We start from the raw sequence: 25,762 nt of genomic DNA, 5'->3' as shown, positions 1-25,762 counted from the left end.
TAAAAGATGGTCCCTTATGTTTGATGTCAGGCTTCCATTTCATTGACTTGAGAAATAACCTTGTGGATGTCTTTTAATGTCGCTGCTCTCTCGTCTGTACTGTTCTATACCTTTTGATAGAACATGGTAAATTCTTAAGTGTAGTGGCATTTGGTATGTGCAACTACAGGATGATTTTTATTTGGGAATGAGTCTCTAACTGTACATGGTCAATACAAATGACATTTTCCACCCAGATTTGAATTAGTACAAAAAATAAATAAATAAAACATAATTACATTTAAAAAATAAAATAATGATGATAATAAAAATAAATATATATATATATATATATATATATATATATATATAAAAATAAAATGTGTGTGTGTGTAGCTTAGGGCGGCACTCAGACGTCTATAAAAAATACACAGACTCCCAAGATGTCAGTCAACGTTTCAGAGTTGTTACTTGAACTCTTTCCTCAGGACACAAGCATTGTTTGTGAAGAGTGTTTAAATATCCAATGCAATCTACTAATTGGCTCCACCTCTCAGTCACCAGGACTGGAAGTGGTTATACAGGTGTATAAATCAGATGCAATACAAAATATATTGGTAACATGAAAACAATGTCAATTATGTGAAAAAGACATTGTGCAAAGTTGCTAACATAAAGCGCAACAAAGTGCAATTTGTATAGCCATAAAGTGCACCAATATAAACAATTATTCAACAATTATGAAAAACTTTGATCACAGTACAAACAGATGTTCAAGCTGTATGAATCATTAATGGTATGTCTGTAGTAAAAAGGAGAAAAGAAAAGCTGTCTCAATTATACAGATAATTGGCAGTCTGCAATTAAACACATGAAATATTCAATAGTATAGTCTGACAGCCATGATTATTTGACATATTGCCGACTCTCATAAAGTAGCATTTCAGTTAGTAATACCAAACAATGTTATGTTGTAGTTGCACCTTGTTTGCATAAGGTTTAGAATTAGCTATATGTTATTTTGGCTTTATAAGTTACTATAGACTTAAAGTTGTATACTTGTTGATATCTGCTTAAATGTGTTTGCACATAATTATGCAATGATACATCACAGAATATATGAACCATTAAATATATCCAGTTAATCCATTGCAAAAATGTCTACAAAAATATATATATATATACTAAAAATGCAGATGAGCACATATAAAACTTACACAGATGATGACATAAATGATGGCATATATCACTAAAATGGAAACGGTTATAAAAAGCAGTTTAAACCTAATTGCTCATTAAGTCCTAGCGGGGTCTACTCATTCATATTGTTGCTCTTTACGGCTATACAATTAGCACTTTGTTGCGCTTTATATTAGCAACTTTGCGCAATGTCTTTTTCACATTCTTGATATATTGTTTTCATGTTACCAATATATTTTGTATTGCATCTCATTACTTACTGAAGTACTTCCAGTACTGGTGACTGAGAGGTGGAGCCAATTAGTAGATTGCTTAGAATATTTAAACACTCTTCACAAACAATGCTTGTGTCCTGACGAAAGAGTTCAAGTAAAAACTCTGAAACGTTGACTGACATCTTGGGAGTCTGTATTTTTTATAGAAGTCTGAGCGCCGCCCTAAGCTACACATACCTGAGGGTTTGATAACGGGAGGGCACCGGCGCAAATTACACATTTCAAAGTGGAGTGCCGGCTATTCCATTCTATAAATATATATATATAATTTTTTCTACCTACCTTGTTTTGTATTTTTACTTCCTGTACTCAGAATAGAAACCTTATTTGAGAGGAAGTGTCTGACTTGAACTTCCACGGGGATTTCCTATCCCCTTCCTGTCTCTCTTTCTGGGATTCTTACTGGGTGCTGATTAGAATGTAGCCTTGTGCAAATAATTGTATTGTTGTAATCAGTTATTATTGTTAAGACAAAGCTTTATAATCTATTTCATTTTCTGTGTATCTCATTGTTTTCCGCTGTATCTTCCTCATCATGTATCCTGTAAATGTCATATAAAGAGCCATATTATGAGGTTTGAGACAAATTTGGACGTTTTATGATGTCCTCCGTTCTCTTGGTGCCTTATCAGAGACTGAAAGCTGTTTCCTTTTGGTAATATGTCTTGTAAGAGTGTTTTTTGTTATTTGTTTAGTATCTCGCCGCAGCAGTGAGGAACTAAAACGTGACATCAGTGTGCCAGATGGAGGTTCTGCTTCTCCTCTGATGTCAATGACTTCACCCTCACCACAACATTCCCTCACTTCTTCCTCGCCCACAGCGTCTGTGACACCAACTGCCCGAAACCGCATCAGGTAGAAGCCTCAGTAGTTTAGTTGCCTCGTGCTCCTGCATACCACTAGACTGAGTTCCCTGTGCTGCAATCATTTTGTGTATTGTTTACCACAGTGTAAATAAACATTACACGCATGTGGCTGCTCTGGCTGCAATGCCCTAGCAGAGTACTCTGGGGTAAATGTATGATCCGCTGGTATGGGGGAGCGTGTTATGTGCACTGATACCGCTTCTTTCCCATGTATGACAGCAGCGGTGTGGGCGGCGCTGCTATCTTAAGAGAGAAAACGCAGATATGAGGGGGCAATGTATGAACCGTCAGTAGTGCTACCGTTCTGACACCTGCAGCTATTGATTTTGACAGTTACAGGTGGCGATGCCCTATCTCCGCAGCAGGGACAGAGCTGGCTGTGGAAGGTGGCGGCCCCGCACTGCGTAGGGGGTTCTCACATGAGTAGCGAGATCCCGCACATGCGCAGTGGAGTCAGCCAGGCAGGGAGACGCAGCGCATCAGCATGTGCTGTGTGCTGAGAGGGACATCGCTGGAGGGGGAAGTTTTCACTCCCCCGCTTTAGTAGACAAGATGTCACGACTTGAGCTCACATTTTGTCGTTGTCCCTTCCTGCATCGCCTCATTACCGATGTGAAGCAGTAAGTGTTGTGCCGTTATAATACATTTATCCCTCCTGTCTTTTATAGATGTGGCTGCTCTGGGTACAATTACCCTAGATCAGTGATGGGGAACCTTTGGCACTCCAGCTGCTGTTGAACTACACATCCCAGCATGCCCTGCTACAGTTTTACTATTTGGCCATGCTAAAACTGTAGCAGGGCATGCTGGAATGTGTAGTTCAACAACAGCTGGAGTGCCAAAGATTCCCCATCACTTCCCTAGATTGTTTCCCTGTGATTGTGTGTGAATTTTACGGTGTTTCCAGATATAATAGTTTCTCTAACGTTCTAGTGGATGCTGGGGACTCCGTAAGGATCATGGGGAATAGACGGGCTCCGCAGGAGACTGGGCACTCTAAGAAAGATTTAGTACTACTGGTGTGCACTGGCTCCTCCCTCTATGCCCCTCCTCCAGACCTCAGTTAGAATCTGTGCCCGGAAGGAGCTGGGTGCATTTTAGTGAGCTCTCCTTAGCTTGCTGATAAGAAAGTATTTTAGTTAGGTTTTTTTATTTTCAGAGAACTTCTGCTGGCAACAGACTCTGCTACGTGGGACTGAGGGGAGAGAAGCAAACCTACTAACTGCGGCTAGGTTGCGCTTCTTAGGCTACTGGACACCATTAGCTCCAGAGGGATCGAACACAGGAACTTAACCTTGGTCATCCGTTCCCGGAGCCGCGCCGCGCCGCCGTCCCCCTCGCAGAGCCAGAAGCCGGCGGGTTGAAGCAAGAAGACGTCAAAATCGGCGGCAGAAGACTCCTGTCTTCATATGAGGTAGCGCACAGCACTGCAGCTGTGCGCCATTGCTCCCACACTAACCCACACACTCCGGTCACTGTAGGGTGCAGGGCGCAGGGGGGGGCGCCCTGGGCAGCAATTGAGTACCTCCTGGCAAAAAGCAGCATATATACAGCTGGGCACTGTAATATGCATGAGCCCCCGCAATTATTTTTACACAAAATCGCGGGACAGAAGCCCGCCACTGAGGGGGCGGGGCTTCTTCCTCAGCACCCACCAGCGCCATTTTCTCTCCACAGCTCCGCTGAGAGGAAGCTCCCCAGGCTCTCCCCTGCAGAAGCACGATAAAAGAGGGTGAAAAATTTGGCGTAAAAACTATATACAGCAGCTACTGGGTTAACACTAAGTGACTGTGTGATTCCTGGGTCATATAGCGCTGGGGTGTGTGCTGGCATACTCTCTCTGTCTCTCCAAAGGGCCTTGTGGGGGAACTGTCTTCAAATAGAGCATCCCCTGTGTGTGTGGTGTGTCGGTACGTGTGTGTCGACATGTCTGAGGTAAAAGGCTCCCCTAAGGAGGAGATAGAGCAAATATGTGTGTGAGAGGGTGTCTCCGTCGACAACGCCGACACCTGTTTGGATATGTGTAAGTGCTAAGGTAAATTTATTGCACAAAAGATTAGAGAACAGACAGGAAATCTACCCATGTCTGTCCCTATGGCGCAGAGACCTTCAGAGTCTCACAATGCTCCCTATCCAAAATAATAAACACTGATATCGACACGGAGTTTGACTCCAGTGTCGACTACGATAATGCAAAGTTACAGCCAAAATGGCAGAAAAGTATTCAATATATGATTATTGTAATAAAAGATGATTTGCATATCACTGATGACTCATTTGTCCCTGACACAAGGGTACACATGTTTAAGGGGAAGAAAGCTGAGGTAAATTTCCCTCCTCTCATGAGGAAAAAGAGCGGGAATCTCCAGACAAGAGACTGCAGCTTCCCACAAAGAATTCTCAGGCAGTATCCTTTCCCCACTAGGACCAGGATGTGATGGGAATCTTCCCCTAGGGTGTCACGTTTGCCCAGAAGGTAGCCCTAGCTATTCTCAGGGATCCTGCAGATAGCGTGCACATTCTGGTACACTACTCAGACAGGCGATTGTGTCGGCATGGGTTTATAGCACTGGGGCGGCGTGGACAGGTACCTTATCAGCAGAAATTGAGACCCTAGTATGTGTATATATATATATATATATGTATATAGAGAGATATGTATATATATTAAAGATGCTGTCTTAAGAGATATATATAATCAAACATGCCCAAAGAGAAATGAGTATACTGGGTCCTAGAGTCAAAGCTATGTCGATTTCTGCTGGACGTGTCCTGTAGAATATGCAATGGACAGATGATGCCAAATTAAGTGGCATATGGAAGGCTGAGGATTGTGTGGAGAAGGGTTCTCGGACCTGGTCTCCACGGCTATAGCTGGTAATTCGGATATTTTGCCTTATATTCCTGCACAGCCTAGGAAAGCACGTCATTATCAAATGCAGCTTTTCGAACAAAGAAACAAGAAAGTCCGAGATGCGTCCTTTCTTGCCAGAGGCGGGGCCAGAGGAAAGAAGCTGCACAACACAGCTAGTTCCCAGGAACAGAAGTCCTCCCCGGCCTCTATGAAAATCCACCGCATGTCGCTGGGGCTCCACAGACGGAGCTAGGCCCGGTGGGGGCACGCTTTCGTAAGTTCTGCAACAAGTGGGTTTACTCCCTGTTAGATCCCTGGGCAATAGATATTGTGTCTCAGGGATACAAGCTGGACTTTGAGAAGATGCCTCCTCACTGCCGGCCCTGCCGGCTTCCCCCCACGAGAGGGAAACAGGGTTAACTGCAATTCACAAATTGTATCTTCAACAGGTGGTGGTCAAGGTTCCCCTCCTTCGACAAGGAGGGGGTTATTATTCGACCATGTGGTAGTCCCGAAACCAGACGGTTCGGTCAGACCCATATTGAATTTAAAATCCCTGAACATATACCTGAAAAGGATCAAGTTCAAGATGGAATCGCTAAGAGCGGTCGTTAGAAGCGTGACTCGGGACATAAAGGAGGCATACCTTCATGTCCCCATTTATCCACCTCATCAGGCGTACCTCAGAATTGCGGTACGGGATTGTCATTACCAATTTCAGACGTTGCCGTTTGGTCTCTCCACGGCCCCGAGAATATTCACCAAGGTAATGGCGGAAATGATGGTGCTCCTGCGGAAGCAAGGTGTCACTATTATCACGTGCTTGAACGATCTCCTCATAAAAGCGAGATCAAGAGAGCAGTGGCTGAACAGCGTATCACTTTCTCTGGAAGTGTAACGGCAACACGGCTGGATTCTAAATATTCCAAAGTCGCAGTTGGTTCCTACAGCTCATCTGCCTCTCCTAGGCATGATCCTTGACACAGACCAGAAAAGGGTTTATCTCCCGATAGAGAGAGCTCAGGAGCTCGTGACACTGGTCAGGAATCTATTAAAACCAAAACAGGTGTCAGTGCATCACTGCACTCGAGTCCTGGGAAAGATGGTGGCATCATACGAGGCCATTCCTTTCGGCAGGTTCCATGAGAGGACCTTCTAATGGGACTTACTGGACAAAGTGGTCCGGATCACATCTTTAGATGCATCGGTTAATCACCCTATCCCCCGGGGCCAGGGTGTCTCTCTAGTGGTGGCTGCAGAGTACTCACCTTCTCGAGGGCCGCAGGTTCGACATTCAGGACTGGGTCCTGGTGACCACGGATGCAAGCCTCCGAGGGTGGGGGGCAGTCACTCAGGGAAGAAGTTTCCAAGGGCTGTGGTCAAGTCAGGAGACTTGCCTTCACATCAATATCCTGGAACTAAGGGCCATATACAACGCCCTAAGTCAAGCGGAGACCCTGCTTCGCAACCAATCGGTGCTGATCCAATCAGACAACATCACCGCAGTGGCTCATGTAAACCGCCAAGGCGGCACAAGGAGCAGGGTGGCGATGGCGGAAGCCACCAGAATTCTTCGATGGGCAGAGAATCACGTACGAGCATTGTCAGCAGTGTTCATTCCGGGAGTGGACAACTGGGAAGCAGACTTCCTCAGCAGGCACGACCTCCACCCGGGAGAGGGGGGACTTCATCAAGAAGTCTTTGCGCAGATTGTAGGTCGGTGGGAACTGCCACAGGTGGACATGATGGCATCCCGCCTCAACAAAAAGCTACAGAGGTATTGCGCCAGGTCAAGAGACTCTCAGGCGATAGCTGTAGACGCACTGGTGACACCGTGGATGTTCCAGTCGGTTTATGGGGTATATGCAATTGCGGTCGAATTCGCGGCAATTATCGCCGTTTTTTAATTCGACCAAATTCGCCAGGTGAATCCCGGCAGGTGCCTGCCGGGATTCACCATATTCAATGAAAAACGGATTCGCCAGAATCGCGGGCAAAAATCGGCCGATTTGGCGGATTTTGCCGCGATTTAAAAAAACGGGAAAAAAAAACGTGAAAAACCCGGAAAAAAAATGGCGTGGGGTCCCCCCTCCAAAGCATAACCAGCCTCGGGCTCTTTGAGCTGGTCCTGGTTCTAAAAATGCAGGGGAAAAATTGGCCAGGGATCCCCCGTATTTTTAAAACCAGCACCGGGCTCTGCGCCTGATGCTGGTGCCAAAAATACGGGGGACAAAAAGAGTAGGGGTCCCCCGTATTTTTAACACCAGCATCGGGCTCCACTAGCTGGACAGATAATGCCACAGCCGGGGGTCACTTTTATGCCGTGCCCTGCGGCCGTGGCATCAAATATCCAACTAGTCACCCCTGGCCGGGGTACCCTGGGGGAGTGGGGACCCCTTCAATCAAGGGGTCCCCCCCCCCCCAGCCACCCAAGGGCCGGGGGTGAAGCCCGAGGCTGTCCCCCCCCATCCAATGGGCTGCGGATGGGGGGGCTGATAGCCTTTGTGATAATAAAAAGATATTGTTTTTTCCATTAGTACTACAAGTCCCAGCAAGCCTCCCCCGCAAGCTGGTACTTGGAGAACCACAAGTACCAACATGCGGGAGAAAAACGGGCCCGCTGGTACCTGTAGTACTACTGGAAAAAAAATACCCAAATAAAAACAGGACACAGACACCGTGACTTGTACAACTTTATTACATACTGCCGACACACACATACTTACCTATGTTGACACGCCGACTGCCACGGTCGCCGACGATCCGAGGGTACCTGTGAAAAAATTATACTCACCTTCCAGCGTCCAGAGGTACATCCACGTCCAGAGGTAAATCCACGTTCTTGGCAAAAAAACAAACCGAACACCGATCCATACCGGACTAGAAAGGGGTCCAATGTTTTCACATCAGACCCCTTTCTCCCGAATGCCGGGACATCACGTGACTCCTGTCACTGACGTCCCTTCAGCCAATCAGGAAGCGCTACTTCCGTGGCGCTCACCTGATTGGCTGTCCGCTGTCTGTACTGTGACAGCGCATCGCAAAGCCGCTCCATTACTTTCAATGGTGGGAACTTTGCGGGTAGCGGTGGGGTCACCCGCCGGTCAGCCGCTGACCGGCGGGTGACCTCACCGCTAGCCGCTAAGTTCCCACCATTGAATATAATGGAGGGAGCTGTGCGATGCGCTGTCACAGTGCAGACAGCGCTCAGCCAATCAGGTGAGCGCAACGAAGTTGCGCTTCCTGATTGGCTTAGAGACCTGTCAGTGACAGCTGTCACTGACAGGTCTCATTCGTGGAAAGGTGTCCCATGTGTCAGCATGGGACCCCTTTCAGTCCGTTTTTGGTGCGGGTATTTGCGTTTTCTTATTTTGCCAAGTCCGTGGATTTATCTCTGGACCATGGTTGAGGTGAGTATTTTGAACTTTTCTTTACAGGTATCCGTGGATTCTACATGGAGAAGAGGACCGATGTCGGCGTGTGAACATAGGTAAGTATGTGTGTGTCGACGTATGAAATAAAGTTTTACTGTCGACGGTGTGTGTGTCCTGTTTTTATTTGGGTATTTTTTTCCCAGTAGTACTACAGGTACCAGCGGGCCCGTTTTTCTCCCGCATGCTGGTACTTGTGGTTCTCCAAGTACCAGCTTGCGGGGGAGGCTTGCTGGGACTTGTAGTACTATTGGAAAAAACAATATCTTTTTATTATCACAAAGGCTATCAGCCCCCCCATCCGCAGCCCATTGGATGGGGGGGGACAGCCTCGGGCTTCACCCCTGGCCCTTGGGTGGCTGGGGGGGGGGGACCCCTTGATTGAAGGGGTCCCCACTCCCCCAGGGTACCCCGGCCAGGGGTGACTAGTTGGATATTTGATGCCACGGCCGCAGGGCACGGCATAAAAGTGACCCCCGGCTGTGGCATTATCTGTCCAGCTAGTGGAGCCCGATGCTGGTGTTAAAAATACGGGGGACCTCTACTCTTTTTGTCCCCCGTATTTTTGGCACCAGCACCAGGCGCAGAGCCCGGTGCTGGTTTTAAAAATACGGGGGATCCCCTGTCAATTTTTTCCCCGCATTTTTAGAACCAGGACCAGCTCAATGAGCCCGAGGCTGGTTATGCTTTGGAGGGGGGACCCCACGCCATTTTTTTTAATGATTTTACCCTTCCAGCATAAAAAAATAAAAAAAATAATATTTTAAAAAATATATAAATAATATTTGTGCCTCCCAAAAAAAAAAAAAAAGTACCTAATCCCTTCTAATATAAATAGATCTGCTATTCCCAAAAAAAAAACCACCAAAAAAAACATGTTTAAAATTTTTTTATTTGTTTTCACCCTCCAAAGTGTGGCGGATTGAAAATGACGAATTTGCTGTCTAAAAGCACTGCTGTCGAATTTCAAAACTTGAATTGAATATGCTTTGGTCGAATTGCAGCACTTGTATCATTGCAGAAAAGTCGAATTTGCAAAAATTCGAATTTCAAAAAGTCGAATTTTGAAAGTCCGTTTTTTGGTCGGAAAGCACTGGATTGCATAGGGGAATTTTTTTTTTTGGTCGAAAATGACCCGAAATTCGACAATTTCGGGAATTCGACCACAATTGCATATACCCCTATGTGTTTCCTCCTCTTCCTCTCTTACCCAAGGTGCTGAGAATCATAAGGAAAAGAGGAGTGAGAACAATACTCATTGTTCCGGATTGGCCAAGAAGGACTTGGTATCCAGAGCTGCAAGAAATGCTCACAGAGGACCCATGGCTTCTGCCTCTAGGGCAGGATCTGTTGCAGCAGGGACCTTGTATGTTCCAAGACTTACCGCAGCTGCGTTTGACGGCATGGCGGTTGAACGCCGGATCCTAGTAGAAAAAAGGGATTCCGGATGAGGTTATTCCTACGCTGATAAAGGCTAGGAAGGACGTGACGGCTAAACATTATCACCGTATACGGCGAAAATATGTTGCTGGGTGTGAGGCCAGGAATGCCTCTACAGAGGAATTCCAGCTGGGCCGTTTCCTTCACTTCCTACAGTCGGGAGTGACTTTGGGCCTAGAATTGGGGTCCATTAAGGTCCAGATTTCGGCCCTATCCATTTTCTTTAAAAAAAAAAAAAAACTAGCTTCTCTACCTGAAGTTCAGACGTTTGTAAAGGGAGTGCTGCATATTCAGCCCCCTTTTGTGCCACCAGTGGCACCTTGGGATCTTAACGTGGTGTTGAGTTTCCTGAAATATCATTGGTTTGAGCCGCTTAAGACCGTGGAGTAAAATATCTCACGTGGAAAGTGGTCATGCTATTGGCCTTAGCTTCGGCTAGGCGTGTGTCAGAATTGGCGGCTTTGTCATGTAAAAGCCCCTATCTGGTTTTCCATATGGACAGGGCAGATTTACGGACTCGTCCGCAATTTCTGCCAAAGGTGGTGTCATCTTTTCATTTGAACCAACCTATTGTGGTGCCTGCGGCTACTCGTGACTTGGAGGATTCCAAGTTACTAGATGTAGTCAGGGCTTTGAAGATTTATGTAGCCAGAACGGCTGGAGTCAGGAAAACTGACTCGCTGTTTATCCTGTATGCATCCAACAAGCTGGGTGCTCCTGCTTCAAAGCAAACTATTGCTCGCTGGATCTGTAACATGATTCAGCAGGCTCATTCTGCGGCTGGCTTGCCGCCTCCAAAATCAGTAAAAGCCCATTCCGCAAGGAAGGTGGGCTCTTCTTGGGCGGCTGCCCGAGGGGTCTCGGCATTACAGCTTTGCCGAGCAGCTACTTGGTCGGGTTCAAACACTTTTGCAAAGTTCTACAAGTTTGATACCCTGGCTGAGGAGGACCTTGTGTTTGCTCATTCGGTGCTGCAGAGTCATCCGCACTCTCCCGCCCGTTTGGGAGCTTTGGTATAATCCCCATGGTCCTTACGGAGTCCCCAGCATCCACTAGGACTTTAGAGAAAATAAGATTTTACTCACCGGTAAATCTATTTCTCGTAGTCCGTAGTGGATGCTGGGCGCCCGTCTTAAGTGCGGACTTCTTCTGCAATACTTGTATATAGTTATTGCTTAAATAAGGGTTATGTTATGGTTGCATCAGGTTTGTCTGATGCTCTGTTGTTGTTCATACTGTTGACTGGGTATGTTATCACAAGTTATACGGTGTGATTGGTGTGGCTGGTATGAGTCTTACCCTGGATTCCAAAATCCTTTCCTTGTAATGTCAGCTCTTCCGGGCACAGTTTCCTTAACTGAGGTCTGGAGGAGGGGCATAGAGGGAGGAGCCAGTGCACACCAGTAGTACTAAATCTTTCTTAGAGTGCCCAGTCTCCTGCGGAGCCCGTCTATTCCCCATGGTCCTTACGGAGTCCCCAGCATCCACTACGGACTACGAGAAATAGATTTACCGGTGAGTAAAATCTTATTTTTTCATTGACTGGCAGTGATTCAAATTCTTTATAAACTGTTTGACCCATGAAAAATATGCTGAAAGTTCTAGTTTTTGACATTTGTGTTTTAATCTTCTACAATATAAAAATAAAATAATTTATAGAAGTACACCTCTAAATTTACTGATATACATGTTTCATGTTATTGTTAATAAGTTCTTTGTTGTAAAAGGCAGGTTGATCAAATGGACTGTTCTGTCTCTTTTGCACTTCACATAGGCATGTAGAATATTCCTACTATTTAATCTCTGTTCACACTTCTCACACATTTGCCAATCATTGTATACTACAGGGAGGAGAGGAAGGACCCCTTATCAGCCCTTGCAAGAGAATATGGAGGCTCCAAGAGGAACGCTTTGCTGAAGTGGTGCCAGAAGAAGACAGAGGGATACCAGGTAGGCATGGTGGGGGGGTTAGGTGAAGAGTGATTTCCTTTGCACTTCAGTTGCATATATGTTTGGTTGGCAGTGCAGGGGTTATCGTTTAACTTTAGAATTGACCCTGAGAAGGCGTAGGCAGTTTGTTAGGTTGGTTAATTAGACCCTGGGTTATTAAGCAGCACTCTCTCTCCAGGGAGCGGATGAAGGATAGTTACTGGGATACATGTAGTTCCATCTGTCTAGAGCCAGGAAGAAATTAACAATACACTTTGCATGCACAGATGGCAAGTAAGTAATGCCTGCGTTCTCCTTGCTTCTGTGGTAAAATAACGGGTTTGATGATGGGTGTCTATTATAAGTCAATGACACAGACACTAAGTGCTTCACTTTAGAAATTAGATCTTTAATATCATTGTGGCAAAAGACCATTGTCCTTTTGAGTAATTCATGGACGTCAGTGTAAGAACTAAACAAGCAACTTTGCCGACAGTTACATGATTTATTTGACCAGTGTGCTATTCTGTAGAACATTTGACAGTTTTGTTCATATACACTGTAGAAATGACTGCCTGGAGGTAAGGTTGAAAATCAGTGACAAAGGGCACGCCGGGACATGTGACATTAGACCCTGTCATTTTGCTGCACTTTTTCTATGCTAGGAGATGCCGGTTTCTTTATGTTCAAGCTCTGACTGACGTTTTTATGAAGTTGTTGTGGGAGTGGATGGCTGTGATAGATAACAAGACAATAAATACAGCTAAATACTTGGTGTAGAGGTCATGTGACTTCCTGAGGAATAAAGGCCTTGTGCATAATATGCAGAGAAGCTTCTTACTGTCCTGTTGCAGGGGCACTAATCTGGAAATGACGCATTCATGCTAGTGAACGTGGTCACCATAGTTTTGGAAGTGAGTGGGGGCTTTATTTGTGTAAGCTACTCAGCTTTAGCTTCTGCATTTTCTCTTAAGCTCATATATTTGCAAAGGGGGCTTTGCTGTCAGCGACCCCCTAATCACCACGCTAGTATGCTAATCGCTGCAAAGTTTAATTTACGTGCCACCAAGATAGTATTACTTGGATTGGTCAACTAAATCTGACCTTTCCTGGATGACCTTTATACAAATTTTTATTTCAATCACTAATGTTGTAAGAATCTGTCACTTATCATTTGCTCCCATACACTGCACGATTATCATTTAGTTGGTAAGTTGAGAGTCAAAACGATAACTGTGAAGTATTTAGAAGCAGCTTTAGGCTTTGTTAATCAGTGTTTGGTGCAAGGATAGAAACTAAGGGGTAAATTTACAAACTTGGTGATGCTGCCCAAAGCAGCCAGTCAGATTCTGTGGGCCGGATTCAAATGGTGGCCTGTCCCTACCACATTATTTTGGTAGGTGGAGTAATCTCCACCTACCAAAATAGGAGGTAGTGAGCAGAAATGCGTTTGAAGAGCCTCGTCTGGGTGCCCAAACGGGTGTCTTCACGATCGCACCCATTACTTTAGTCAGGTTTAGGCTCTTGACGCGCCTAAACCAGGCTGTAATGAGCACGAGCAGTGCGATAGCGGGGCACATTTGAATTTCGCCCCTCTATCTCCCTTCACTTTAGACGGGAGATAGCGGGTGCGATAGGATTTGAATCTGGCCCTTTATGTCATTTTGATTGGTTGCTAGGAGCAACATCACCACTTGGAGTTGGGCTGCTGGCCGATCTTGGTCGTTTTTTTAAATGGACAAACACTTACAAGGCAAAACCATGCATTGTCAGTGATTGCCCCTTTAAAAAAAACAAACGTTTAAGATCGGCCGGCATCCCGCGCCTCTGGTGATTTGTGATCTCTGACTCCACTACATCCCGCTGTATGCCTGCTTACCTGGGAAATATTGCACAGAGAAAACTAATTTGTTGGGGGTGAGAATACTAGTGAATTTAGGTAAAATCGGCTGCGAGCTTCAGTAATGTAAAAAGATAAGCTTGTACCCTCATATAAATATACACATTCCTTGGTAACAAATGCCTGACACAGTAACCGGTACTGAGAAGAGAATCCTTCATCCCTAGAGGTTCTGTCTTGTGTTAAATAGTATTTCTATGTCCCTGTGTCACTGTCCCTGAATATACACATGTCCTGTGCCTAGAAGTGTTAGCTACTTAGACACTCGGCCTGAGACCCCCGAAGGCCACGACTCCTGTGTGTGAGTGTGTGCGCGCGCCTCAGCACGTACAGCTGTACAAGAGGCAGGAAATGAATTCTTTATTATTATTGGTATTATTTTAGTTTCTTCCCAGAAATGAATTTGACCCAGGGACAGGCGGGGGAAGAAAAGACGGGGACAGCGGGAGGGAACATCCTGCTCCTGTGAGAAGGAGATTCCTTTGTATTATGGTAGAAGCACAAACACCCATAGGCACATTTACATATTTATTCTTATGGATACACAGAAGCCTCTTCATGCAGATTGTACATACAGAAATATGCATTCTTTAGGGACTTGTACTGAAATAACTTCTCCAGAGCTCTTATCTACTTTCCCCTGTTGAACTGTTAAAGCAAATGTTATTGTGTCCATTATGGAGCAGCTGGTATATGTAGTGATAGCGTTACCTGAATTAGTAGCTACCAGTAATGAGATAGCCGCAAAGATACACACGTTTACTTGACGTGAAACCAGCAGCCCTTTGAACTCTGTTATCTGGTGCCTTGATTCAATAACCACATTATTTTGGTAGGTGGAGTAATCTGGAAAGTCCTGAATTTGCTTACATTTAGTGATCAGGACTTTTTGGGATACATACGTTCTGTTGAGAGTAACTGTGGACACGGGACTCTCTGCACTAGTATCCCGACACAGTTGTAAATCTACTTAAAACATTTTAACTGTGTGGGGATTATAACTCAAAACATGCTGGTAAAGTGGCATGTTTATAATGCCCGCATGGTTAAAAATTACAACCGTGTCTAGATATTGGTATCTGGATTCTCGTGTTGACATATTGTCTAGAAGCATAATGACTGCCTACTGAGTTTTTGACCACTGTTGTTCCACATCTTAAGGTACTCTGATTCCTCCCACAATCCAGAAATATACTGGACGGTTAATTGGCTCCCAAGGATTTACGTCTAGTGTGTGTATGTATGTGTGTGTGTGTACATGGGCAGACTAGATGGGCGAAGTGGTTCTTACCTGCCATCGAATTCTCTGCGATTTACTTGTATATCTCTATGCTTACTTCATCTTTGGTTTTGTTTTTCAGAATATTGATATCACAAATTTCAGCAGTAGTTGGAATGACGGCCTTGCATTCTGCGCTTTGCTGCACACCTACCTCCCTGCCCATATCCCATACCAGGAACTGAGCAACCAGGACAAGGTAATTGTGTAACTAGCATATCCACAATGCAGAAAGGTTTCCAGCCGTACATAATATGTACCATTGTTAAAATTGTTTAGTTTGGTCACTCAGGTTGGATGTCTCCATATATTTTTGTTTTGTTCATCGTCCATTTTTTGGTGTGTTTTTGTAGAGGAGGAACTTCTCACTGGCTTTCCAAGCAGCTGAAAGTGTGGGCATCAAATCTACTTTGGTGAGTGTGAGGAGAACGGAGGAGTAGAAATTATATTTTTTAAAATATTTAATCATGTATCAGTTGTATGAGCAAGTTCTGGTATGTCATTTACAGGACATCAATGAAATGGTACGAACGGAGCGGCCAGACTGGCAGTGTCTCATGACGTATGTAACATCCATTTACAAATACTTTGAAACCTGAGCATTCGGCATTCCCCATGTCTGCCAGAACCTCCCTCATCTTGAAACTTGCCCTCTTCTGTGGGGTACCGTTGACACAGAGACTTTCCAAGCAATTTACAGTGAGCATGAGGTTGAAGTTTTCTCACTGACCAGCATCTTCTACGGATCTCACCGATACACCAGTCTGTACTATGACTCACATCCTGCTACATGAGATAAGAGTTATCCCATTGTCGGTGTCCTTTGCATGGCATAGGCACTGCACAGTTTCATTTCTGCTTACAGTATCTCAGGATGCAGCTTGTGCCAAGGCAGTGGAAACATGATATCGTGACTGTGGTGGGCTGAACAGATGTAAGGCTTGCCGATGTTCTCCTAGTGCCTTAGCAATGTGTGCACCTTGCAGCTGCACTTGCCAGCCATCAAGAATAATCAAACCATTCCAGAAAATATAGACATTGGAAATGATGCACACTAAAGCACATATTGTATCAACATCTAAGCTGCTGTCTCTTAGTCCAGATTGTCTCTTGCTACTTGTGCCTAGAACACTAAGTGACGATACAGGTTAATGTTGCGCTACGTTCGGCTTGTTAGCCTTTGTACACCAGAGCCGTAACTGACACACAACAAAATGCTGTATGTACAGTGTTTCTGCAGAGTAACCACAGTGAAGTATAAAGCTGTTGTGCCACTCTAGATCTTACACCCCATATTACCCCATATTACTTCACATTCCTTCAAGGAACTCTGAAATCTGCACAAACCATGAACCAGACTTGGAACCGCTCTTCCTTCCTCCCTCAGGAGGGGGACACAAACATTTCCAAATTATGAAGTGCCAGATCACGAAGTTCCTCCAAGAACTCAAGACTGTGGGTGGACTTTTGTACATTCTAGAAGCTTGAAAGAGGTGATATGAAACCCTAACATTTGCAAGTGTACAGATAAAATGCTTATGTTCACTTCTTACCATCTTGCAAATCTCATCCCACTTCGGGTAATTGTAAAACCTAATTGAAATGGTTCCCAGTGAAGTTATACATAGGAATAGCACAAATACGATTTTATTTAGAAACATTGGAGCTGGCAGACATCATTATGTTGCAGTGCGTTTTTGTATATGAGAAAAGGCCAATGGAGACTTCATGTGAGACCCAGATATCAGAACTTAACTTTATAACCAGCTGTGTGACCTGCCAGGGCGCTGGATAAAACACAGTAATTGGCTTATCGCATATGCAATGCCTATTATTCTATTAACATTTTAGGGTGCACCAGGAAGTAATTCTGCAGAGATTGCTTCTTGAAAGAGGGTACAAGATTGTATTTTGCAATTCAATCTAGCAATCATCTTCTCAATAGAACACTTTCAGCTGCTATCACAATCCCTGCCTCTCCTCACTGTGGTTACATATTTGCAGCTATTTCTGAATGTTCTTTTGCCTTTTTGGCAGTGAGAATTAATCTGGCGTGTATGTCATGCCTTCTCATGGCCAGATTTAGAGGTTTATATATAAGGTCAATTATATAGGGCATTCATTGTTAAATACCATTTTAAATGGCTGACAATTCTATAGGCGTATTATTTTGTATTGTACATTTTCCAGGCTAATTTATTTGGTTTTTGCTACATTTCTTAACTTCTCTGAAATGCTCAACTGTGGAAAGTAAACAGTTTGCCAAAAATTACAGTTTTTTTTCTATGTGGATCTCTGAATGAGACTAGTTCCCGTTAATGTATACGACACAATTTATATGTTCTGTTATTGTTAAGTACACAATATTTAAAACATATTATGCTGGCAGAATATTTCTTGTGGCCAAACTTGCATTAATACCTATGAAGCTTTAACCACATCCTGGTAGAAGAGCACTTACCATAATATAAAGCGGTGTAACAACAAAATATACCCGTTGTTCCCTGCAGGTCTCTCTCTACTAGCAAGATGTTATTGGCAGTCTTATTATTTTATTAATATATTATCTATTATATATGATATATTTAAACATGCATTGGTTTTGCGATGCAAAAGGGCATTTCCAAAATAAAGTAAGTAAGCTTTGTTTTCATTTTTCCTCTGGTTACTGAAATCTGCTTGCTTATAAAGACACAGAAACAGGCTGATTGTTTCTGATACCTTACTTCAGACTACTTGGAGGTACCATGAGCTATAAAAGCCTCCTTTATGACGTTGGCACTTCAGCCTCCAACATTTTCATCCTGTAGGGAACTCAGTGGTGTGTGTGTTTGGTATTTTTAATTGGTATTTGACATAACAGGTTGGTTTTTGCTTAATGTTTTTTTTTTTTTTTTTTTTTTTTATATGCTGCCTAGCTAATTTCAGGTGACTGCTGCAGTGTTAACATGGTGAGTCGATTTTGGAGTGGGCTAAGGAGGTTGGTACCACCACTCACAACCCATTTTTTGATATGTGATGCCTACTTGGGGGCCCCTTCCCATTTGACACAGGTAGTGACTGGAGGGGCCTGTGCTGTTGCCACAGCATCAGGCAAGTTGAACAGCCCCAACGGAGGCTCTAAGTAAGTGCCACCACCCTCCAGATACTAGTGAGTTGGGAGCCATAGTTTCCTTTTGGTGCAGGCTGCTCTGCAGGGCCCTGGCTCTACTAGTGAGGCTAGGTCCTGTTAGGCCCTGTGGGGGCAGCCTTGGAAAATACTTTCATTACACTAGGCAGTTGCAGCACAAGGACTGTCCTCCGTAACAATGTCTGCTGATATGCTGGGTTAGGGGCAGCATAAATTGCACCTCCCTTCAGACTGGTTTTAGCTGTGTACTGTAAATCAGTCTAAAGCAGACACCTTCACGGTAGGTACTGCTCTCCACTGTGCCCTCTTTTACAGGGACGTTCTACCTGTGAAGAGATTACAGTGGGGTTTATGTGCTGTATTTCTGTACGATTCATTCTGCGCCTTTCTCTCCTTGATAACATGGTTCATTTGTTTTTTATTTATTTCTCTATCGTCCTTGTGGATGCTGGGGTTCCTGAAAGGACCATGGGGAATAGCGGCTCCGCAGGAGACAGGGCACAAAAAGTAAAGCTTTCCGATCAGGTGGTGTGCACTGGCTCCTCCCCCTATGACCCTCCTCCAGACTCCAGTTAGATTTTTGTGCCCGGCCGAGAAGGGTGCAATCTAGGTGGCTCTCCTAAAGAGCTGCTTAGAGAAAGTTTAGCTTAGGTTTTTTATTTTACAGTGAGTCCTGCTGGCAACAGGATCACTGCAACGAGGGACTTAGGGGAGAAGGAGTGAACTCACCTGCGTGCAGGATGGATTGGCTTCTTGGCTACTGGACATCAGCTCCAGAGGGACGATCACAGGTACAGCCTGGATGGTCACCGGAGCCGCGCCGCCGGCCCCCTTGCAGATGCTGAAGTAAGAAGAGGTCCAGAATCGGCGGCTGAAGACTCCTGCAGTCTTCTAAAGGTAGCGCACAGCACTGCAGCTGTGCGCCATTTTCCTCTCAGCACACTTCACACGGCAGTCACTGAGGGTGCAGGGCGCTGGGAGGGGGGCGCCCTGGGAGGCAAATGAAAACCTTTTTTGGCGAAAAATACCTCACATATAGCCCCCAGAGGCTATATGGAGATATTTAACCCCTGCCAAGATTCACTAAATAGCGGGAGACGAGCCCGCCGAAAAAGGGGCGGGGCCTATCTCCTCAGCACACAGCGCCATTTTCTCTCACAGAAAGCCTGGAGAGAAGGCTCCCAGGCTCTCCCCTGCACTGCACTACAGAAACAGGGTTAAAACAGAGAGGGGGGGCACTGATTTTGGCGATATTGAGATATATATAAAGATGCTATAAGGGAAAACACTTATATAAGGTTGTCCCTATATAATTATAGCGTTTTGGTGTGTGCTGGCAAACTCTCCCTCTGTCTCCCCAAAGGGCTAGTGTGGGTCCTGTCCTCTGTCAGAGCATTCCCGGTGTGTGTGCTGTGTGTCGGTACGTGTGTGTCGACATGTATGAGGACGATGTTGGTGAGGAGGCGGAGAAATTGCCTGTAATGGTGATGTCACTCTCTAGGGAGTCGACACCGGAATGGATGGCTTATTTAGGGAATTACGTGAGAATGTCAACACGCTGCAAGGTCGGTTGACGACGTGAGACGGCCGACAAACTATTAGTACCGGTCCAGGCGTCTCAGAAACACCGTCAGGGGCGTTAAAAACGCCCATTTACCTCAGTCGGTCGACACAGACACGGACACTGAATCCAGTGTCGACGGTGAATAAACAAACGTATTTCTCATTAGGGCCACACGTTAAGGGCAATGAAGGAGGTGTTGCATATTTCTGATACTACAAGTACCACAAAAAAGGGTATTATGTGGGAGTGAAAAAACTACCTGTAGTTTTTCCTGAATCAGATAAAATAAAATGAAGTGTGTGATGATGCGTGGGGTTATCCCGATAGCAAATATTGGCGTTATACCCTTTCCCGCCAGAAATTAGGGCGCGTTGGGAAACACCCCTTAGGGTGATAAGGCGCTCACACGCTTATCAAGTGGCGTTACCGTCTCCAGATACGGCCGCCCTCAAGGGAGCCAGCTGATAGGAAGCTGGAAAGATATCCTAAAAAGTATATACACACATACGGTGGTTATACTGCGACCAGCGATCGCCATCAGCCTGGAGATGCAGTGCTGGGTTGGCTTGGTCGGATTCCCTGACTGAAAATATTTTATTCATATAGAGCATTTAATAGGATGCATTCTATATATATGTACGTGAGATGCACAGAGGGATATTTGCTCTCTGGCATCAAGATAAGTACGTTGTCCATATCACCCAGAAGATGTCATGGACACGACAGTGGTCAGGTGATACAGATCCCATACGGCACATGGAAGTATTGCCGTATAAAGGGAAGGAGTTAGTTGGGGTCGGTCCATCGGACCTGGGGACCACGGCAACAGCTGGGAAATCCAACCTTTTTACCCCAAGTTACATCTCAGCTGAAAAAGACACCGTCTTTTCAGCCTCAATCCTTCCTTTCCCATGAGGGCATGCAGGCAAAAGGCCAGTCATATCTGCCCAGACATAGAGGTAAGGGAAGTAGACTGCAGCAGGCAGCCCCTTCCCAGGAAAAGAAGCCCTCCACCGCGTCTGCCAAGTCCTCAGCATGACGCTGGGGCCGTGCAAGCGGACTCAAGGTGGGGGGGTAGTCTCAAGAGTCTCAGCGCGCAGTGGGATCACTCGCAGGTTGACCCCTAGATAGTACAAGTATTATCCCAGGGGTACAGATTGGAGAGTCGAGACATCTTCTCCTCGCAGGTTTCTGAAGTCTGCTTTACCAACGGCTCCCTCCGACAGGGAGGCAGCATTGGAAACAATTCACAAGCTGTATATCCAGCAGGTGATAATCAAAGTACCCCTCCTACAACAAGGAAAAGGGTATTATTTTTCCACACTATATTGTGGTACTGAAGCCAGACGGCTTGGTGAGACATAGTCTAAACTGAAATCTTTGAACACTTACATAAAAGGTTCAAATCGAGATGGAGTCACTCAGAGCAGTGATAGCGAACCGGAAAAAAGGGGACTATATGGTGTCCCTGGACATCAAGGATTACCTCCATGTCCAAATTTGCCCTTCTCAACATGGGTACCTCTGGTTCGTGGTACAGAACTGTCAATATCAGTTTCAGACGATGCCGTTTGAATTATCCACGGCACCCCGGGCCTTTTACCAAGGTAATGGCCGAAAAGATGTTTCTTCAAAGAAAAAAGGCATCTAAATTATCCCTTACTTGGACGATATCCTGAAAAGGGCAAGTTCCAGAGAACAGTTGGAGGTCGGAAGAGCACTATCTAAAGTAGTTCTACGACAGCACGACTGGATTCTAAATATTCCAAGAATCGCAGCTGTTTTCCGACGATACGTCTGCTGTTCCTAGGAATGATTCTGGGCATAGTCCAGAAAAAGGTGTTCCTCCGGGAGGAAAAAGCCAAGGAGTTATTCGACCTAGTCAGAAACCTCCTAAAACCAGGCCAAGTATCAGTGCATCAATGCACAGGAGTCCTGGGAAAAATGGTGGCTTCTTACGAAGCGATTCCATTCGGCAGATCTCAGGGGATTTGCTGGACGAATGGTCCGGATCGCATTTTCAGATGCATCAGCGGATAATCCTGTCTCCAAGGACAAGGGTGTCTCTTCTGTGGGGGCTGCAGAGTGCTCATCTTTTAGAGGGCAGCACACTCAGCATTCAGGACTGTGTTCTGGGGACCACGGATACCAGCCTGAGAGGCTGGGGAGTAGTCACACAGGGAAAAAATTTCCAAGGAAGTGTGGTCAAGTCTGGAGACTTCTCTCCACATGAATATACTGGAGCTAAGGGCAATTTACAATGCTCTGAGCCTAGGAAGACTCCTGCTTCAAAGTCAACCGGTGCTGATCCAGTAGGACATCATCATGGCGGTCGCCCACGTTATCAGACGGGGCGACACAAGAAGCAGGAGGGCAATGACAGCAAGGATTCTTCGCTGGGCGGAAAATCATGTGATAACACTGTCAGCAGTGTTCATTCCGGGAGTGGGCAACTGGGAAGATTTCCTCAGCATAAATGAATTCCACCCGGAAAAGTGGAAACTTAATCTGGAAGTTTCCACATGATTGTAAACCGTTGGGAAAGACCAAAGGTGGTTATGATGGCGTCCCACCTGAAGCGCCAGGTCAAGAGACACTCAGGCAATAGCTGGGACGCTCTGGTAACACCGTCGGTGTACCAGTCGGTGTATGTGTTCCATCCTCTGCTTTTCATACCCAATGTATTGAAAATGATAGGAAGGAGAGGAGTAAGAACTATACTCGTGGCTCCGGTTTGGCCAAGAAGGACTTGGTTCCCGGAACTTCAAGAGATACTAAGAAGGGTCTTGATTCGGCAAGAACCGTGTCTGTTCCGGGACTTACCGCAGCTGCGTTGACGCCAAGGCGGGTGAACGCCGGATCCTAAGGGAAAGAGGCATTCCGGAAGAGGTCATCCCTACCCTGGTCAGAGCCAGGAAGGAGGTGACCGCACAACATTATCACCACTTAGGTGAAAATATGTGCCAGGGTGTGAGTCCAGGAAGGCTCCACGGAAGAATTTCAACTAGGTTAATTTCTACATTTCCTGCAAACAGGAGTGTCTATGGGTCTCAAATTGGGTCCATTAAGGTTCAAATTTCGGCCTGTTGATTTTCTTCCAGAAAGAAATTGGCTTCAGTTCCTGAAGTCCAGAAGTTGTTAAGGGAGTACTGCATATACAGCCCCTTTGATGTCTCCAGTGGCACTGGGCGATCTCAACGTAGTTTTGGGATTCCTAAAAAATCACATTGGTTTAAACAACTCAAATCTGTGGATTTGATATATCTCACATGGAAAATGACCATGCTGTTGGTCCTGGCCTCGGCCAGGCGAGTGTCAGAATTGGCGGCTTTATCTCACAAAGCCATATCTGATTGTCCATTCGGACAGAGCAAAGCTGCGGACTCGTCCCCAGTTTCTCCTTAAGGTGGTGTCAGCGTTTCACCTGAACCAGCTTATTGTGGTACCTGCGGCTACTAGGGACTTGGAGGACTCCAAGTTGCTGGATGTTATCAGGGCCCTGAAAATATAGTTTCCAGGTTGGCTGGAGTCAGGAAATCTGACTTGCTGTTTATCCTGTATGCACCCAACAATGCTGGGTGCTTCTGCTTCTAAGCAGTCGATTGCTCGTGGGATTGGTAGCACAATTCAACTTGCACATTCTGTGGCAGGCCTGCCACAGTCTAAATCTGTTAAGGCCCATTCCACAAGGAAGGTGGGCTCATCTTGGGCGGCTGCCCGAGGGGTCTCGGCATTACAACTTTGCCGAGCAGCTACGTGGTCGGGGGAGAACACGTTTGTAAAATTCTACAAATTTGATACCCTGGCAAAAGAGGACCTGGAGTTCTCTCATTCGGTGCTGCAGAGTCATCCGCACTCTCCCGCCCGTTTGGGAGCTTTGGTATAATCCCCATGGTCCTTTCAGGAACCCCAGCATCCACAAGGACGATAGAGAAAATAAGAATTTACTTACCGATAATTCTATTTCTCGGAGTCCGTAGTGGATGCTGGGCGCCCATCCCAAGTGCGGATTATCTGCAATACTTGTACATAGTTATTGCTAACTAAATCGGGTTATTGTTGTTGTGAGCCATCTTTTCAGAGGCTCCGCTGTTATCATACTGTTAACTGGGTTCAGATCACAGGTTGTACAGTGTGATTGGTGTGGCTGGTATGAGTCTTACCCGGGATTCAAAATTCCTCCCTTATTGTGTACGCTCGTCCGGGCACGGTACCTAACTGGAGTCTGGAGGAGGGTCATAGGGGGAGGAGCCAGTGCACACCACCTGATCGGAAAGCTTTACTTTTTGTGCCCTGTCTCCTGCGGAGCCGCTATTCCCCATGGTCCTTTCAGGAACCCCAGCATCCACTACGGACTCCGAGAAATAGAATTATCGGTAAGTAAATTCTTATTTTTTATCTAGCTTTTTCCTTTCATGTCTGGAAAAGGGAGGTGTAGAACTTGTGCACTTGTCTATTTAGAAATCCAGCAATACATAGTCAGTTGGGGACACTATATGTGCAGCTTTTAAAGTGGCCAGTCAGGAGTCGCAGCTGCCTACAGAGGTTGCATTTGATCTGGCAGAGCTGGTCTGGGCTAAAAACTTGTCCATTTCTAAGCTTACTACTTACCCCCTAGATGTTGGTGAAAATACCAATTTCTCCACCTCTTTTATGGAATCTTTAGTAAATTAGCCCATGGATCTCGGTAAGTATTGGCACTCCTCATTCTATGTTTGAAGAGTTCTATGTTGGTCCGGTCACTGGATACATTCTGAGAGCTCCTTTAAAGAGTAGGCTAATGTAGCAGAGGAATCAGGCATTAAGGATTGCTCAGGATTTGACAGTGACTCTACAAGATGGCGTGGTTGGAGGAATTAGAGAGAGTGGTTCACCAGCAAGCCATACGATGACCAAACCAGAATATAAGTTTCAGGTTTCACACCAGTTGTGGACTCTCTATCTCTTACTAAGGAAATGCCACCTAATGTTGGATGCCTAAACATATTGTCTGTTCTTCACAACAATGCCCTTCTTAAGCATGGTATGGGTTAAACATTTAAAGTGATAATACATGTATTTAATAATGGCTGTTGCTTCTTTGAAACCCAAATTAGCCTCAGTTTGGGTCAACAAGGTGATGTAAATATGGTCAGAACACTATAAGAAGGATTGCAAACAGAGGCTCAGAATTTCAGGTGCCCTTGCTGGGAAACACCTGGGAGACTTATGAATGTAAGGGCGGTGGGGTTTGGACAGCTCTGTGCTGTTCAAATTGGGGCCATAAGTTCATTTTCATCAGTCTTGGCTTGGCAATCCCTCTTCTTGACAAGAAGTATGCCCACCTTAAGATATTGTAATAGAAGTCCACCTGTTACTTGACCAGAATTAGTAGTTCATTTCCACTTAAGGCTTCTGTGTGGGGAGTTTTATAGATCATGGATATATTATTGACCTGCAAGCGCCACCGCAAAATACGTTTTCACTACCATTCTCCATGTTCACCAGGTCAGCCGGTTAACAAGCCACATTATACACCACTAGAACAAACGGGGACAGATTTTTGTTGAATCCTATTTTCTTCTTCAGGGTCCATAGGCATTCATAAGGATGACATTGAGTCTGATGGTGAAGACCATTAGCAGGTACCAAACAGTTAAGCTTTTGAGCTCCCAAGATGCATTGGTCCTTCCCCCTCATACCCCCCACATTTTTTGATTGGTGCCAGCAGGAGCTGAGTCACCATTATGACAGTGGGGCTGCTTTTTAACAATCCAAGCTATACTTTTATTGATTTCTTTTTCATTGTGTTATTTCTTACTAGTCAAGCAGCGCTAAGCAGTTCTCTGGATGCCAACGCTGCTGCTCTGTCACCCACGCCGGCACCGCAACTCTAGCCACGGTGGGGACATTTTGGCTGGGTGCAGTGAGCCGTA

General features: G+C 45.5%; 1 protein-coding gene across 1 annotated transcript in view; it reads left to right on the top strand.

Moving 5' to 3' along the window:
• The window catches only part of SPECC1L (sperm antigen with calponin homology and coiled-coil domains 1 like), a 98,036-nt gene extending 80,230 nt beyond the window's left edge, over window positions 1-17,806 (top strand). Inside the window, exons 12-16 of the mRNA XM_063913046.1 lie at window positions 2,150-2,309; window positions 11,893-11,995; window positions 15,236-15,352; window positions 15,507-15,566; window positions 15,663-17,806. Of these exons, the coding sequence (XP_063769116.1) occupies window positions 2,150-2,309; window positions 11,893-11,995; window positions 15,236-15,352; window positions 15,507-15,566; window positions 15,663-15,752 (530 nt within the window). The 3' untranslated portion in view covers window positions 15,753-17,806. The remainder of the gene's footprint in view (window positions 1-2,149; window positions 2,310-11,892; window positions 11,996-15,235; window positions 15,353-15,506; window positions 15,567-15,662) is intronic.
• The last annotated feature ends 7,956 nt before the right edge of the window (window positions 17,807-25,762 follow it).

This window comes from Pseudophryne corroboree, chromosome 1 (genome assembly GCF_028390025.1).
Source record: "Pseudophryne corroboree isolate aPseCor3 chromosome 1, aPseCor3.hap2, whole genome shotgun sequence".
Taxonomy (NCBI): Eukaryota; Metazoa; Chordata; class Amphibia; order Anura; family Myobatrachidae; genus Pseudophryne; species Pseudophryne corroboree.
Note: the sequence above shows the minus strand (reverse complement) of the source record. Positions and strands in the feature narration are given on the sequence as shown.